Below are 16,863 nucleotides of genomic sequence, written 5' to 3' on the forward strand. Positions count from 1 at the left end.
TTAGGATTTGCCTGTGGTAGTTGTATTCTGGTCTTGGTCTTGTCGATCTGATTTCATACCTGCCCTGCGGCATTCACCCCGTTGCTAGCGCAGGACTGGGCGATTCATCTACTACACGAGCTACCTTTTGATCATCTAAATCCAAAACTTAAATGATCCCCAATCACCTCGGTGAGGCAGGGTTGAGCAAATATCTGCCCACATGCACCGCAAGACCAACCTCCCAACGCTTGAGACCGTTGCCATCACCGGGTATTCTAATGCTTTCAAATGATATATAGATTCGTAATAGGCACGCCGCGTGAGCGCATCGTAAACCGCCTCTTAACCCCCACGCCCGACGCGGCCCGCAGCAGCGCATAGGTCTCCTTGCCGCCGCCAACCATGACCATGCTAACGGGGTTATTGCGCGGGATCCCGCTGGCGGTCATCTGGGGCTCGTCTAGATGGGGGCGGATCAGGGAGCCTTCGGAGCGGAGGGCGGCGAGGGCGGCGAGGGCGGCTGCTGGGGCAGGACCAGAATCTGGGCCTTCATTGGGGCCCTTGTCGGCGTGGGGAGTGGGCGGGTCTTCGTCGTAGGAGACAATGATGACGAGTTTTAGGGCGGAGCGGGTGGGGCGGAAGGCGGGGATGTTTCGCATTTTTTGGGAAAAGGTGCAGCCGCCGCGCTTGATGACGAGGACTTCGTGGGTTTGGGCGACGTCGCGGAGGATGCGCTCGGAGCAGAGGTCGCCGGCGAAGTAGATGGTCGACCATGACAGGCGGCTGGTGGAGGGGTTGCTGAAGAGCGACATGGTGGAAGCATCCTCAACGTCAGGCAGCGGCGCAGCCCCGATGCCAGTGGGAATGGTCGCGGGCAGACTGAGTCGCAGCGGCGCTGCTTCAGCTTCAGTGGAGTCGTCTCGAATCAGCGCGGACACCGAGCTGAACAGGTTCGACAGCATGCTTCTCACGGCGGAGTCGGGGGCGTGGACGGCATCGCTCTCGTCGGGAGCGAGGGCAGCTTGCCGGCGGGTTGTGTGAGGCTCCTGGCCATCTGCCTGTGCTGGATGTTCTGCTGCAGGCTGGTCAGCTCGTGGAGCAGCTGAGCCACTGCTGCGGCGAGAGGGGTCTGCGAGAACGTCAATGACGAGGTCCAGCATAGCGGCGTCGCGGACCCGGGTGAAGTTTGGGTCATAGGGATCGACAACATCAAAGGTGATCTGGCGCGAGAGATATACCTTCTCATCTTTGCCCAGCGGCACGTTGTTGACCACCTGCACCCGGTACCCGTCTTCGTTCTCATGGCCCCCCATGCCGGAGGTTTGTTCGAGGAGTGGGACATCCTGAATCATGCTTAGCCGGAGACCGCCAATTGTTTTCACGAAGATGCCGTCGCGCACGCGCTCTAGGGCGCCAGAGCCCAGGTTGACGCCGCCCGGGAGAGAGGGGAAGGAAATGTCGAGGGTTGGGCGGTGGGCCATTGGCGCGCTGGTCGCGTTGAAGGGGACGAGTTGGGGTGGCAAGGTCCATGGGTAGAAAGTATAGTTGGTTGGTGAGGATAGGTCGGACACAGACACGCCGGGGTGATCGGGGGAGTCCGCCAAGATGGGACCTTCTCCCGTACCACGATGAGGTCGAAGATGTAGCCGCGCCAAGCTAGCGGCATGGAAGATGTCAGAACGCGACGCAGTGAATGAGACGCCAAATATCGGTGAGGTAGGAGGCGCCTGACAAGTGTCATCAGGAAGATACTGAGGAGATGCCAACTGCTGCTCGTGGCTGGGTCGATGACTGGGCCGGGTATTCGACCTCGCGGTCGTCTTCCTGGGAATAATCAGAGGATGGCCCTCCGTAGAGAAGACCCACGGTGCATCGACCTTGTTCAGTGGATGGTCCGGGGAGAAGAGTAGGAACATGTATTTGGCGGTCTCTCCAAGGAAAAAGCTTTCCATCCGATCAATCATCTCGCCAGTTTTGACATCCCGCAAACCTGCCCAGCCACACTTGGTCCAGCATCGCCGCTTGAGGTCGCGCAGCACCATCTCGCCAACATGAAGATACCATGGATCTTGGGTTGCACGGTAGATATAGTAAGTGGACTCGATGAATTCCGGCCGACCTCCATACCAGGACAGGCCGCCGTCAATATCACCCGTAGCCACATTCCACCGCTCCGGAAGACCCGAGAAACGCGTCCAGACGGCAGTTGTCAGCAGGTGGAGTTGAATGGCTTCATCGACCTTGCCGTCCAGAGCCAGCAGGCCCGGATAGTACGCGCTCAGGCTGTCAATCCAAAAGGCTCGCGTCGCACCAGTGGTCACATCGCCAACAATGAGATGGGGATGCTGATATCCTTCGCCGCGGTATAGATGGCGGTTGATTGCCGTATGCGAATCTTCCCAGACCTGAAGGAAAGCATCGGGAGAGTGCTGGTCCTGGGTCAACGGCAGATAATAATTGTCCAAGATGCTCCAGGGATTCTTCGGGTCGAAAGGTGGTCGCTCTCCCTCCGAGAGGAGAACGTGGGATTTGAACGCGTATTCATAGAAGCTATCAATGCCGGCACCAATCTGAAGATCTTGTTAGTCTTCGTCGATAATGTTTCGTCTCTTTCTGTGTTTACTTACACCCGAGTATGGTCCCACCCACTTCCCTGACTCTGCGTCAATTCCAAATCCAATCAATCCAATTTCACTGCGGTGGGACCAAACCGCCCAGAAAGCCCTCTTGGCTAATTCCTCATACCGGCCGTCGCCAGTGAGCCTGCTCAGGACCGTGAACTCAAGTACCAAACTGCCCGCACCTGCACTGCAAGTCTCGGTGATCTCATCTGCCGCTTTTTTGTACGAGTACTTTGACTTCCGTTCATTTACTTTGCTGTTCTGGGTATTCAATGGCGAATTCTGATAGAATGGAATGCCATGCCGTAAGTTGACACGTGGATAAGGGAGGCCCGTTTCCGTGTAGAATGCAGGCAGGAGACGGTGCGTAAGATCGACGGCTAAGCGAAGGAATTGGCCGTCGTAGACAAAGTCATTATTCCATACAATACCATGATCACCCTCCGTGAACCCCTTCTTATCCCACGCGCTCGCAAAGGCAACTTCTGGTTCTGACGGGTTGTATCCAATGATGGGTAGTTCGCCGATGGCGAACAGGTGTGAGCTGAGCAGTCCACCTGGTGCAGTGTTAGCACAGTATATCCAAAGGAGATACAGTTGCAGTTCGACAGAGCTTGGAAGGCCATACCCAATCCCCGAATAACAGTCTCAAATACCTGCACCTTGCTATCGATATCGAATCCCCTCGCCCGCTCGCCCTGACCAGCAGGACCTCGGGAGCCATCCCCGTATAGTCTAACAAAGTCTTTGACGCCATCCTGGAAACCTCGAAACGCTCGATCGCTACTCTCTGGACTAGATGACAATATAGCCAGGGTTGACAAGCTATCGATCAAGGTCAAGGAGTAGTTGCCAAGGACGTCGTTGTGCTCAGAGTTCTTATTATCGCGCGTCAAGGGGCCGCACGTTAACGGACGCAACTCGTCGTCGGGAAATGCATGCTCGAGGTAGTTCTCAAAGCCGTGGTAGAACATGCGCTCGGTTTCTTGCCTGTGGACCGCGAGGAAGGGATTGGATTAGCGTTGAGTCCGGACCGGCCCCGGGGGATGCTGGCTGACGTGGTGCAGCAGCGACACGACATGCCGGACTCACCTGAGCTCTTTAACCTGATAGTCTCGCATCCCGTGTGCCGCGGTCAGCCATAGCGACAGCAGGATGGCGTAGACCACCATCATCCACGCGTGACGGGGGTGGAACAGCTGCAAGCTCCAACATCGCGTGCGCATCACCACAGCGGAGGGCCGGGGGGCATGGAAGGGCGGCAGACGAGACGGGCCTGTCGGGCAAAGAAGGTCGCGATCTGGCCCGTGCCGAGTGAATCGAGGAAATATTCGGCGCCCTGGACTTGCGGAGTGAGGTGAGAAGTGGACGGGGGTGGAGACTGCCAGATAAGCCAGTTCGGGGAAATTTTTGGCGCATCGCGCGCGCATTGCATCATTAGCGGGCCCACATGCAGACCATAATATTGAGCCCTGCAGTGTTTCAATTATTATTGTTTGTTGCATTTTAAAGAGGCCAATAAGGCCTCCAAAAGCGGTTCGAAAGATACTAGGAAAAGGATCGACTAGTTATAAACATGATTTCGAACGAGCTACTTTGTATGGTACTCTATACGAGTAGAAACCAATTTGGCGTTGTGACATCTGCCCCAGAGTAAGGTGTATAGGAAAAGTAGATAGACAGATTGATGGCGATGACATGAAGTAACCTTCGTGCGAATCGTGGAGATGAACACGGCAAAGGAAGCAGAAGGTGTGAAGATCAGAATAGAGATAGGAACCATATCGGAGACAGTCGTCTCATCCATCGTCTGAACAATGACCCGAAAGCTGATCTGGCTGATTTGCAACCCAAGCAAGGAAGGACGAAGGAACATACGGCGAAAGCCATTTCGGGTTATTCGAGACTAGTAGGTAGTGTACAGCTCATACATAAGGTCTCGTCGAGGATCGGCCTTCCCAGGTGCTATTCTGCACTTCTGTGGAGGAAAACCGAAGCTAAAGCTGCAGCGCCATGGCGACATGGCCATTTGGCAATGGAGAACTTTCAGTTCTCCCTGCTGGGCGAGCTGGCAATCATGGAACTAGTAGAGGCAGTCCGGAGAGAATATATGGTTATGTAGATCAAATCAACGCCCGCTTATCCGTCATTACAAGTGTTTTAGGTATCGCGCTCACTTGCCCAGTTCTCCAAGCATCAGGTTCCGATCCGATGAGCAAGAAACAACTGCAAAAGAACGTTAGAATTCCCTTGGATCCCGGTGTAAGGAGGGGTAACGTACTGATTGGCTCATCGTTAGGAGAGAAGCGGACATCATTGACTGTGCCCTTATGACCAGGAAGCTTGTACAGCAGCTTGCCGGTGTTCGCATCCCAGACAACCACGCTCCGGTCACCACTGCCAGCGGCGATCTTCTCTCCCTTAGGATCCCAGCTGGCGCGGATGAGGTTTTTCTCGAGCCCGACGGGGGCGCCATCGAAAGTCCTGACCTGCCGGTTAGTCGGGGCGAACGGCCGGATATCCCACGTCCGAACAGTCGAGTCATGGGAATTCGACAGGAGAGTCTGAGAGTCCGGCGAGATCTCGAGCGAGGTAATGGTATCGGTGTGGCCAGCCATGGAGTAAATTACGGCCTTCTTGCGTAGGTCCCAGACATGGATCGTGTTATCGATGCCGCCGCTGTAAATCTCGTTTCCTGCCTCGGACAGCGCGACTGCCGTGATGGGCAGTTCAGTTTCGAGATATTCCAGCGCATCCTTTTGCCGCGGGTCCCAGATGCCTATGCAGCCGTCGTCGCTGCCACTGACGAGCAGTTCTTGCCCGCGCTTGCTGATATCGAGGCAATTGATGATTTCTTCATGGCCCATGTGGCGACGCACCCGTGTTCCGGTTTCCACGTCCCAGCTCCCCAATGTCAAGTCGGCTGATGCGGAGAAAAGTGCTCGTGAATCGCGCGCCCATTGGAGGTCGAGGACGGCTCCTTTGTGACCGGTCAATTGGCCATAGTTTTCGCATTGTCCGTATGTGTTCCAAAGTACTAGATCGGGATAGAATAAGCATTGGTTTCGTGTTTAAAGGGGTAATTGTTGGTGCAAGACGTACAGATGGATCGGTCCATTGACCCGGATGCAATGTGCTGGGCTGTGGGGTCAAATCGAACTGTGAAGACTTCGCCAGAGTGACCTGGTTCCCGCGTGTCAGAGACTGTCCACATCGATCATTTGACGAAAATATCCTACCTGTGAGCTCCATAATCGGCGCATCGAGTCCACTAGTGCGAGGAATCTGCGCCCGCCGACGTTAGCTGTAGTCCCCCAAGTATCCCCCATGTCTAGGGTCCATGTTTTCAGCTCAAACGCTGCCAGAGAGAGCCATTTACCGATTGAACAAGTGCGCCATTTTGCGACGAGCTTTTTACCACTGCCGTACCGGGGTTGAGGTCGGCATCGGACTTCTTTCGTTTAACCACAAGCTGGCTCGAAGACCCAAAGGCCTCCTGGGCAGGACGTTTTTCTCCGGACATCATTGCGACGCAGGACAACCTCAGGGTCGCCAGCCGCACAGGGAGAAAAGGGACTGAGAGAGTTAAAGTCGAAGTCGTGAGTTAGCCGTGGAGAGCGAAAGAATCCTTGGGGAGAGCCTGGAGCTGCGGGAAGAACGATAATCCCAGGCGGTGAGCTCGACTGTGTACGGCGACAGCTCCAACATCTCGCACTCCCCGCAATCAACTCAGGGATCCACGTCCGACTGTCGCGTTTGCCTGGATTTGTGCGGCACTTGCATCAAAGGCTCCTACGGTTCCATCCACGACTTGCAGTGCAGAGAGCACCCGGCAAGCAGCCATGTCATCCTCCAAAGCCTCCAGAATAGGAGAAGAGTAAGTGAAGATGAGCTCTTACATGAAGGCCTCTGCTAATGTATGGGATCACCGCAGAATATGGAAGTCAGTAAGCGGCTGAATTTTTTGCACTGGGATTCCACGCGATGATCCCATCATGCGACGATATATCCTCTTTCATCTCGCTCAAGCTGACCCTGTCTTCTCTTACCCAGAACGAGAATCGATAAAGTCAACGCAGAGCTGGTTACATTAACGTACGGCACAATCGTTGCGCAACTATGCCAAGACTACGACAGCGACTACCAGGAAGTCAACAAGCAATTGGACAAGATGGGCTATAATATCGGCATGCGGCTGATTGAAGACTTTCTGGCCAAGTCCGGGGTGGGGCGATGCGCCAATTTCCGCGAGACGGCCGATATGATTGCGAAGGTGTGTGTGTGAGAGAAATAAGGAAGAGGTTTTCTGGGAAGGAGGAGAACTTGATGACTTGACGGCTTTGATGGCTGACACTCCGATCAGGTGGGCTTCAAGATCTTCTTGAATGTCGCGCCGACGGTCACCAATTGGACCAGCGACAATAACCAGTTCTCCCTTATCTTCGACGATAACCCCCTAGCAGACTTTGTGGAGCTGCCCGACGACGGGCGAGCACAGGATGAGCTCTGGTTTTCGAATATTCTATGCGGTGTGCTTCGAGGTGCGCTAGAGATGGTAAGGAAACTTTACTAGCCCAGCTAAGTTTTATGTTCTCCCGGCACCCACCTTCCTTTCTCCCTGGTCAACAGGTTCCTTTGTGCCGGGTCCCGATCGCTAACCCAATTTCCAGGTTCAAATGCAGATCGAGGCACACTTTGTGAGCGATGTGCTCCGGGGTGACGACACAACTGAGATGCGGGTTTCACTGGTCCGATACATCGAAGATGAGATGCCGCCGGAGGAGGATTAGATCACGATGAGCATCCACGGCGTTTTGGATTTTCACGGCAGGCTTCCATTGGTTATGATTTGCGAGAACTATGATGTCTTCTCCTTTATTTTATGTTTCTCTCTTCTTTCTTGGTGTGTATCTGGTTGATCCAAATTATTTTTTCTCTACTTGGCTGGCTGGCTGCGTGGCAAGCTCGGTTGGATGCAAGAATAGGCTTTTCAGGCTTTCTGATGCATCATCCTGTAGGAACAAGGAAGGCCCCCGCCACGCGATTTATCACCGGCATCGCCAGGGTTGTTTCATATTAGAATTTTCTCTAGACTTACGCAGGGGTAATTTTCTTGACAAAGAGGCTGCGATGGCGGGCCAGCCCCAATTACTGGGAGGGATCTTGATCTATAGAATATGGCCCGTCGCGGAAGTATACTTTGTTGTATAGTGGACAGCTTGGAAGCCCATCCAATTTAAACATACGATACGGCAGGTACCGCCAATTCCGTACCCGCCTGCCATTGACGTCGAGGCAGAGTGCGGCGTGGTGTAACGATACGGTTATTGGGGTACCATCTCCGCCCCTCCGTTTTCCTACAGATCGAATTTCTTCTTCCTTCTGCTCAGTTTTTCTCATCGCACTCTGCTTCCCCTGGCGCTCTGCTGTGGCCGTCCTGTTGATTCTTGTCCGATTGGCTCGATCGCCGATCTTCTTCGGATCCCCTGGGCCTTTTCGTTGCGTGGAACACCCGATCTTTTAGACTCCCGCTGGGATCCATCGCAGGGCCCATCGCGCGCAACATATCACCATACCTAATCACTCTCGCCTGATCGAATCTTCGCCCAACTTTTCCCTTTCTCCTCTTTTCACTGTGGAACTCAAGACCTTCTTCTCTATTCGCATTCATCCTCTCCGTGTTTATTCGAGTTGTCGACTGTCCTGCTTCTCTCTGCTCTTCTCTGCTGCGATTCGACGGTGCATGCCCAGAAATACGCCTGACAGCGCCATCGCCAGCCCTGGGCTCCGAGTGAGTTGATCCGCTCCGAACAAGCGATTCTCCCGCAGCGAGCGCAGCGCCTGTCGCCGTACCCCCCGGCTCGCTCCTCTCCCCTTCCACCGTGAGATCCACCTAGTTTGCCCCCTGCTATATTCTCTTCTCCCATCCTTTGATTCCCTTCTTTTCTCCTGTTGCATGTCAAATTATTTTCTTTCTGCGAATCCGCCCGATCGGGCTTGCTTGGCGCCGCCCCCAACCCAACCTCCTCACTTGTGGGCTTTTTCCGCCTCCTTGTACCTCCGTCATCGCCCAAACCCTATCGCACCGCGCATCGCTCCTGCCTCTGGCCCATCCGTGAGCCGAGCCCTTTTCTGACCGCCGTTCGATATTCTAGCTGTCGGGATTCCTCAAGTTCTCTTCACTTGCGCCCTCCCGATTCTCGATTCCTGTCGCTCTTGTCGCGTCGTCCGCCCCCGGAGAAGACGCCTCCGGCTGCCGCAGATCTTCGATCGCAACATTACACCTTGGTCGATATCGAACTCGGTGGACTAGTGCAGTTGCCTCGCACGCGTACTCTCTACCTCGAAAGCCACATCTCGGCCCCATTTCGTCAGACACGAAGCGCTGAACGCTTCTCTCTGACACCCCCCTCCACGCGTTGCAACCTCCGCTCTCCCCCCACCCGCGTTAGGCCTTATCGCCTGAGTTGGTGGATGCGCGCCGGCACTCGACAACATCTTTCGACTTGAATTGCTCTATAGTACATAGGCAAGGGTGGCTGCAGTCCCACCATTCGCCACCATGAACCAGATGAACGTCGCTGGGATGAACCCTGGGGTTGGAGGCCCGGTGGGTGGTGTCCCAATGATGAACAACGGCTCCACGGCTCCTCGTAATGACGGCAACATGAACATGAATAACCCTGAGATCATGATCAACAACCTCAACACCTATATTTACGACTACTTTTTGAAACGTGGCTACCATGACTGCGCGCGTGCACTCGTGCAGGATGAGTCTATTAAGATCAATACCGACAATGGCACCAAGACCAGCCCCGGTAATCGTGACGTGAACGGTGTCGACGGCGATCCCATGATGACTGATGGAAAGGACGGCGAGAAGATCAAGATCCCCGACGATCTTCCTCGGCCCAGCCTTCCCAACGAAAGTCTTCAATCCTCCTTCCTGTTGGACTGGTTTAGCCTCTTCTGGGACTTCTTCTGGGCCCAGCGGAAACGAGGTAACAGCAATGACGTGAGGCAATACCTCCAACACACTCAGGTACGTGAGGATGTGTTGGTGTCCTCTGCGATGCGTCCACCCCCTCCCTCTACTTCCCCAAACATGGAGTCTAATATAATTGGCTAAATAGAACATGATGCGTATTCGAGAGCAGCAGCATAACCAGCTTATGCGACAACAGCCGATGATGCAGGGCCAAGTGCCGCTTGGCGTGCGGCGTGGCGGTAACGGCATGGTTCCTCCCAACTTGCAGAAGGCGGCTTTGAACAACGGACTGTATGCTCTACCTTGGCATTTCACCGTGCCATCAAGCGAAAGTGATGCTGACAACCATTTTTTCTCTCTTCTATAGATCTCAACAGCAGTTGGCAGCGCAATATCAGAAGAACCAGCAGATGCAGATGATGCAGCAGATGCAACGTGAACAGTCCGAAATGGACATGAACGGGAATAGGCCGCAGTCGCCTGCATCTGCTGACAACGCCCCCTCGCCGTCGAAACGCCCGCGCCTCGAAGGTGGCGCCGTCAATGGACAGCAATTGGCTCCCAATGGACGTGGACAGGGACAGATGCAAGGCCAGCAAAACCCCCAGCTGATGATGCCGAACGGAATGCAAAGGGGTATGAACCCGGCGCAATTTCACCAGTTCCAGCAGGGGCAAGCTGCGCAACAGAAATCCATGCAGGTATATGCTCAAAACTTGGCCCTTCATCACTCTCGCTCAGCATTGAATTCCCAGGGTCTCCCGAATGGTGGTATGATGAATCCCGGTGTTATGCCGAATCAGGCGGATCTGGTGCCGATGCCGGATGGGCAAGGGGGAATGTACCCAATGGGTCCAGAGTACTACAGCTCAAACGGTCAGCTCCCCCAGGTTCGGCCTGGCATGCAAACACCTGGTGGTCAGCATGGCAACCATGCTCTCCAGGATTATCAAATGCAACTTATGCTGCTTGAACAGCAGAATAAGCGTCGCCTGATGATGGCTCGCCAAGAGCAGGATAGCATGTCCCGTGCTGATGGCCAGCCCCCGATGCCCGGTCAGGGAGGACTGCCACCGGGCACCTCCCCTCAGGGCAGCAGGGCGGGTACATCGCCGAACCCCAGCGATCAAATGAAACGAGGCACGCCCAAGATGCCTCAAACCGGTCTACCTGGATCGCCTAGCGCCGGCGACATGGCTCAGAACCGTGGATCTCCAGGATCCATGAACCTGAACGGCGGTCAGATGCCGCCCGACATGGCGGCGGCCGGATTCTTCCCCGGACCTGGTGGCCCCATGCGACCCCCGAGCTCCAACCCGGCCTTTACTGGAGCTCAGATGGGCCAGCCCATCCCCGCCAATGCCGCGAATCGTGTGCCGAGTGGACAATGGCAACCCGGACAACCCATGCCTCAGCATTCGCCTGCCAATCAGCCTCAGGTCGGTACCCCGCAGGATCGGAGCAACATGCCTCCACCTCAGGCGCCACCGACTGGCGCCAATGCGGGCCGCACTCAGCCGCCGTCTCCTCAGATTGCTGGCAATGCGCCACCAACACCTCAGCAGTCTACCAAGGCCGCACCCAAGGGTAAGAAGGAGGGCGCAAAGGAAAACACTCGCAAGGTACGTTATTTCATATGTATGTCCCAAGCTGAACACTATGCTCACATTACTTAATAGCGGCCCAACAAGAAAAATGCTGCCGCGGCCAACGCTGCTGCTGGCGCTACCCCCTCTACCGATGCTAATGAACCAACGCCGACTCCGTCTACTCCTGTCACGCCTCATCCTCCTACCTCCTTCAACAAGGGCGGAGTCAATGCCACCGCAGGCGCGCCGCCCCAGCCGACCTCGGCCCCTGCACCCCCCCCAATGGTTCAGCCCACTCCGGACCCGAGCCAGCAAACATTCAATGATCTCTCCATTCCTGATGTAAGTCAAGTAGTCTCACCGAGGCCGTTCACTGCAACCCAGACCACTCATCCTCAAATCCTGCAGGCTTCCGCTTTCAGCCTGGACTTCAGCGCTTTGGATAATCCTGATATCCTGGAGAGCTTCGACTTTGATACGTTCCTCAACACCGACGGAGACGGCACCGGCTTCGGTTTCGATCCCAACATGGGGTACTCGGCTGACGGTGTTGAGACTGGGGCTGGCGACACCCTGTGAATGATTTGAAAAGTCTTGACGGTTCTCTTCAGGTGTTTAAACCTCCGATATACCCTTGTTTTTGTACATTTGATATTTTTCCTCGTTATAGTGCGTCCTTTGACTATTCCCTGCGGATAACTCTCGCCCTTTATTCTTGTTTTGGACCTCTCTTTGGAACCTTTTTTTTCCCACTCTGGATATGTGTTGCGCTCATGTGCTGTGCGATTGGCGTTGGTGTACCTCTCCTTTTCGATTTTCTGTGTGTGGCAGCATTACCTACCCCTTATTGCCCTCCTTTCCAACCAAATGAATTCTCCCTTCCCTTCGAAAATCCCGCATAAACTCATGGAGATGTTGGGCCGGGAGTGGACTGACCTACCCTGTCCTGACCTGAACTGACCCTGGAGACGCCATTTTGTATTCGAGATTAGTTGCACTGTGACCTACGAGTTTCTTCGTTTCTCTTCGTTTCTTTCTATTACTACTACCTTATTACTTGTCTGGTTACTTAATCCCCTGCTTGCCCGACATGGGATAAGAATCTAGTGCTCGATACTTCTGGCCCAGTATTCCAGCCGTGCTATGCAGCTGTCGATTTCTTTTCTTTTCTTTTTCTCTTCATTATCATTTACCTTGATCTACTTCTATCCTCAAATTTCTTTTTCTCTCTCGTGTGACTGACTTGACTGTCTTTCGTTTCTTATTTCCTTCTTCCTTCTACCTTCTACTTTTACTTATATTCAAATGCCGGGCGTTATCTTGGAAATCTACAGTTTCGTTATCCATTCTCGACCTTTTTCTCTTAGTCTCTGGCATTAGCCTCGCCTTTGACCATAACCATTTCCCTGTTCGGAGCAGATCAAATCTCTCCCTTCTGATATACGTCCCGACCTGAGTGTGAGGATGGGGCGGGGGATACAGTAGGTATGGGTGTGGTTGTGATTAGAAATAGCCCACTATTGGAATTACAATGCGGATGACGAGATTAGAACGGGAATCATCTGAGTAGTAGGGGCGAGTATCGACCTTGCTGCTGTTTGGTTTTCTGGACCTGTTGGTGATGTGGATGGAGATGAAGATGGAGATGGGATGGGATTGAGATACCTATACCGCGGTTCACGTCTCAATGGCTGTGCTATGTCGTTTCTGTTCCCTTTTGACCTTTTTATTCCTGGACCAAAGTGATTTCTGGTGTTTGGTATTGAATTCATATCTATTTGCTGGACGTGTGTTGCTCTTGTCATGCTGCTATAACTCCGTGATTTCGGCGTACTGGTTTTTGTGTTGTATTTTCGCATAGTAGAGGATGCTCTAGCTTCATTCTGGACAAATGCCGTATCTATTTCGTTGCAGCTAGATCCAGTTAATTGATTGATTGATTGACTGGTCGTAAGAGAGTACTGGACTTCACTAAGCACCCGGGTGACGTGACGGGGGATGGAATCATCACGATGCCGAGGCACCAAAAGCGGATCATTCGCACGCATATGGATACTCCTGCTGGACCTTCCAGCCTGTCTTCTTCCCGCACAGCTACCCAACCCTAGGTTGAAATGCACTGCGAATTCCTGAGATACGGAAGCCTAACGCGAGCTCTATGTTGTTTCCAACGCTGGACATAGGATGTTGTGGAGTATGAAGTAAGGTTGAGATTTCAGCTAAGCGCTCTCTGGACCGGCAATAGACAAGAACTTCTCGTACAGAGACATAATTGATTTAGATGGACATTGGACAATGGACAATGGACACTGAGGATCTCGACTTGTTCACAACGCTACTTGAACAGGCCATTAATGCTCAATAGCAACACGGCAAATGACTCTACGACGAAATAGGCTACCGCGAGGAGTGAGATTCGCGGAGGATTATGAGATTCTCGGATCTGCATTTCCCCCCCCCTCCCCCGAGATGCGAGGCGACAGAGCGCCAGTCTCAATATCGTGACCACTACCAGCAGTGTCCCTGCTGGAAAAATCAAGATATGAGCCTCATTTAGCGCTCAGAGCCATCGAATCAGCTGTCTCGGCAAGTCAGCGCATATGCAGGGACAGCTAACTGCATTTTACAATAAAAAGAGAATGAAAAAAAAAAGATTGACAGCGGAAAGACTGAACCCACTCATAAATCAATTACCCTCCTAAGAATAAATTAAGTCGGGACCTTGTTCACCTAAGTGCATAAACTCCGGACCAAGAGTCCCTAATTCAACGTCAATATCATCAACCCACTGTGCTTGGCGACTGTTCGCAATCACGTTGTTTCACTCTCCACCACAAAAAGTCATCCCATGAAACCCCGGCAGACAACATGAGTCCACCTACACGGCATTAGGCTACTTCCCATGCCTCAATCGATGTCCAATTTCCTTCTCCAGATTACATAGCAGCCCCAACTCCGAAGCCCAAGTATCATCCAAGATGCCAAAGCCAACCTCGTCCGTACACATTTTCAGCAGGAAGAGAATAACCTTTTTGACGCCAAGCGAGTGAGCATCTTCATCGCCCAGGCCAAGCACGTTGGCCAACAGCACAGGACTGGCCCGTGTTAAGTACGGGCTGGGGTCATGGAAGTGTGCACGGACAACGTGCGTGGATCCCAGGGTGTGGTTGGGGATCGGTTCGCAGCGGATATCAGGCTCGGAGATTTTCAGGACGGCGCAGATTGCTGCGAGGAAGGAGGTAACTCAGTATCAGGGATTATTCCAAACGAACCGAAGGTAGAAAGATAATCTGATAGTGGGGAAAGGGAATGGTATGATTCGAAACTAAAACTCACTCTTCATCAACCTGAAGTATGAGGCTTGGGGGCTTAATGCCCCCAGTCCGTCCTGGATAGCTTTCAATGTCGCCAATGGATCCACTTCAGGCTCGTGAGTTATGGCAACAGGAGTCAGTCTGGAGTTCTGCAAGGGAACCAGGTTCGCATTTGGGCGTTGAGAAGCCCTGTCGAAATCAATGATCTTGCCCTTGTTCATATTCTTCCTTTTGGCCTTGGGAGGCGGAGGCGGAGGTTGGGGCTTAGACCTCTTTCGACGGGTACCACGGCCAAGACGCCGCGGAGCTATGCCCTTCGGAGGAGGCAGCGACGGGGGAGCTCGCTTCGTGGAAGCCTTGGGAGACTGGTTCTGGTTCTGTTGCTGCGGTGACTTTACAGACTGCTTGACGATCTTGCCCTCAGACACTCCGGAAGTTCTACCCGGAGTTCTGTGGATATCACCTTCAGGAAGAGAGTTCACGAATTCAGTAGCCTCAAGGAAGGGCTGTGATATATGGACACAATCGTCCTCAGGATGAGCTGCCACATGGCCCTTGACCTCTTGCAGGGTCAGTAGGGGAGACTCCGTTGGTAAGACATGGCCCGGGTCAATGTTTTCAGTGACCAGCAGCTGGTACATGGCACTATGGGACACAGTATTCTGAGCCTCGGCCATACTTTCGCACTGCCGAAAAGTGCGAAAGAAGTACCCGTTGACGAGCAGGTCACCGTGCCACAGGTTTCCCATGATAGACGTAGCGTACGAAGGCGCAGGCCAGCCCACTTCGACACAGAACGCTTTAATTGGGGACCCGTTAGTTGCCACTCATTGATTAAACAGTAGACAAATTTGGCGGGCCTCACCTTCAAGCAGCCGAATCCAGTTCCACTCCGGTCGAGTGGGCCTATTCCTCGGTAGCGGAGGAACCAGCCATTGCGGATTGTACTTGCGTATCTTGATCAGAGCCCGGCGACAAGCCACCACTCTGGCCAGATACACTGACTCCGATATTGGAGGGACTAGAATGGTGTGCCCGTAGACTAGAAGCCGGGCACCAACCTGTTGTCCATCCTTGCCGCCCTTCTTGAACACGAACTGAGGAGCCAACCGAGCCATGATGCTCAGGACTCCAAAGTAGAACAGGACATGGGTGGGCGGCAGGGTCTCCACTGGGAGCGATCCTAAAGAGAACTTGAACCTGTCAGTATACGCGCCATAATCACAATGATCTACACGACATACCAGCTCATCGTCATCATGCCGGTCACGCTCCTTGACGGTGTCTGGAGCAGATACTATCTCCGGCTGGGGGTTGAACACCTCGCCCTGCTCCAGAGCTCTCAATGGATCACCTAAAGGAATCTGCGTGAAGGGCACACAGCTTGCAGACGGCACAAAGCTGTTCCATGACTCAGATACTGGAACGGGGGGACCAAGGCCAATGCCCCAATTAGGGGACGCAGGCGCAGCTGAGTCCCCGTGGAAGACTAAAGTGGACGAGAAGGTTTCAGGAGGTGTTGCCCCTGTGAAAGGGGTGCCAGCCAGATTGATATTAAACGGCAGGAGCTGAGAGTCCACTGGCCCAGGCGTAGGAGCCTGAGGGTCCCCACGGGCTGGGGAACCAAACAGCGCCGTCGCGGAGGAAGTGTATGCTGAGCCCTGATCCTGATCCAAGCCCACACCTGGAACTGGACCCAAAAGTGCAGTCATCGACTGTAGAAACTCGATAGACCCGGTCTCCAGCTGCAATGGGGGCGTGTTCGCCCCCGCCGAGTTGAACGAGGTTCCCGCACTGGACGGGCCCTCGGTCGGCGAAACGAGGGTTGACGAGGAGGAGTCAGTGGTGTAGCTATTGTTGAAACCATTCTTCGCAGTAGTGGGCATGGGATGCCCCATGTTTACCAGGTTGTGGGTAGCCATTGCGGTGGGTTGAGCAGTATGAGGAAGTTGCCGTGGGGGAAATATGAGAGGTACAATTCGGGGCTAGGATATCGAGGCCACACAAAGAGGATGAGAAAAAGACAGTGGTGTACAGGTTAAGAGGGAGATATCGAGGGTGAAGAGGAGACAGGAAATCAAAGTGGACGTGACGGCGAAGACAACGAGGAACACGACAGAAACGCGACAACCACGGGATGCTGCTTGGAGGGAAAGAGGCATGATTTCCTAATAGGAAGGATGGGAGTCCAACACGGACGGGGTAGATTCACGTGGCTGAGGATGCCCAAGCACCCTTCACTGTGAATGGAATCACTCAAGCTCTACCTGGCAATGATTGATGACACTGCTAGTGCAGTTTCAGGTTTTCATCCTGCTACATGTGTTAATAATCATGAGCAAAGCAGCCACACTAAGGAAATCAGA

At 53.6% G+C, this 16,863-nt stretch overlaps 5 protein-coding genes across 5 annotated transcripts; 2 read left to right on the forward strand and 3 right to left on the reverse strand.

Annotated features, from left to right (window-relative positions):
• Positions 1-266: 266 nt before the first annotated feature.
• N7482_001412 (glycoside hydrolase family 47 protein) lies at positions 267-3,778 on the reverse strand (the record flags this gene model as incomplete). Its single annotated transcript, XM_056683537.1, has 4 exons — positions 267-2,552; positions 2,610-3,160; positions 3,232-3,593; positions 3,696-3,778. The coding sequence occupies 4 exons, from the start codon at positions 3,776-3,778 to the stop codon at positions 267-269; spliced, it is 3,282 nt and encodes a 1,093-aa protein (XP_056547143.1).
• A 998-nt stretch (positions 3,779-4,776) lies between these two features.
• N7482_001413 (WD40 repeat domain-containing protein) lies at positions 4,777-6,129 on the reverse strand (the record flags this gene model as incomplete). Its single annotated transcript, XM_056683538.1, has 5 exons — positions 4,777-4,829; positions 4,885-5,640; positions 5,706-5,786; positions 5,843-5,888; positions 5,983-6,129. 5 exons carry the CDS (start codon positions 6,127-6,129, stop codon positions 4,777-4,779), a joined length of 1,083 nt encoding a protein of 360 aa, XP_056547144.1.
• A 316-nt stretch (positions 6,130-6,445) lies between these two features.
• On the forward strand, positions 6,446-7,393 carry N7482_001414 (TRAPP complex core subunit BET3; the record flags this gene model as incomplete). Its single annotated transcript, XM_056683539.1, has 4 exons — positions 6,446-6,480; positions 6,657-6,876; positions 6,967-7,158; positions 7,274-7,393. 4 exons carry the CDS (start codon positions 6,446-6,448, stop codon positions 7,391-7,393), a joined length of 567 nt encoding a protein of 188 aa, XP_056547145.1.
• A 1,772-nt stretch (positions 7,394-9,165) lies between these two features.
• On the forward strand, positions 9,166-11,762 carry somA (putative cAMP-dependent protein kinase pathway protein (Som1); the record flags this gene model as incomplete). Its single annotated transcript, XM_056683540.1, has 4 exons — positions 9,166-9,648; positions 9,740-9,885; positions 9,962-11,216; positions 11,274-11,762. The coding sequence occupies 4 exons, from the start codon at positions 9,166-9,168 to the stop codon at positions 11,760-11,762; spliced, it is 2,373 nt and encodes a 790-aa protein (XP_056547146.1).
• Positions 11,763-14,076: 2,314 nt separating this feature from the next.
• On the reverse strand, positions 14,077-16,419 carry N7482_001416 (uncharacterized protein; the record flags this gene model as incomplete). The annotated part of the gene is made up of 4 exons (XM_056683541.1): positions 14,077-14,408; positions 14,520-15,296; positions 15,363-15,690; positions 15,742-16,419. The coding sequence occupies 4 exons, from the start codon at positions 16,417-16,419 to the stop codon at positions 14,077-14,079; spliced, it is 2,115 nt and encodes a 704-aa protein (XP_056547147.1).
• Positions 16,420-16,863: the final 444 nt, after the last annotated feature.

The sequence above is a fragment of the Penicillium canariense genome (genome assembly GCF_028826845.1).
Source record: "Penicillium canariense strain IBT 26290 chromosome Unknown utg000001l_segment0_segment0, whole genome shotgun sequence".
Classification (NCBI taxonomy): domain Eukaryota; kingdom Fungi; phylum Ascomycota; class Eurotiomycetes; order Eurotiales; family Aspergillaceae; genus Penicillium; species Penicillium canariense.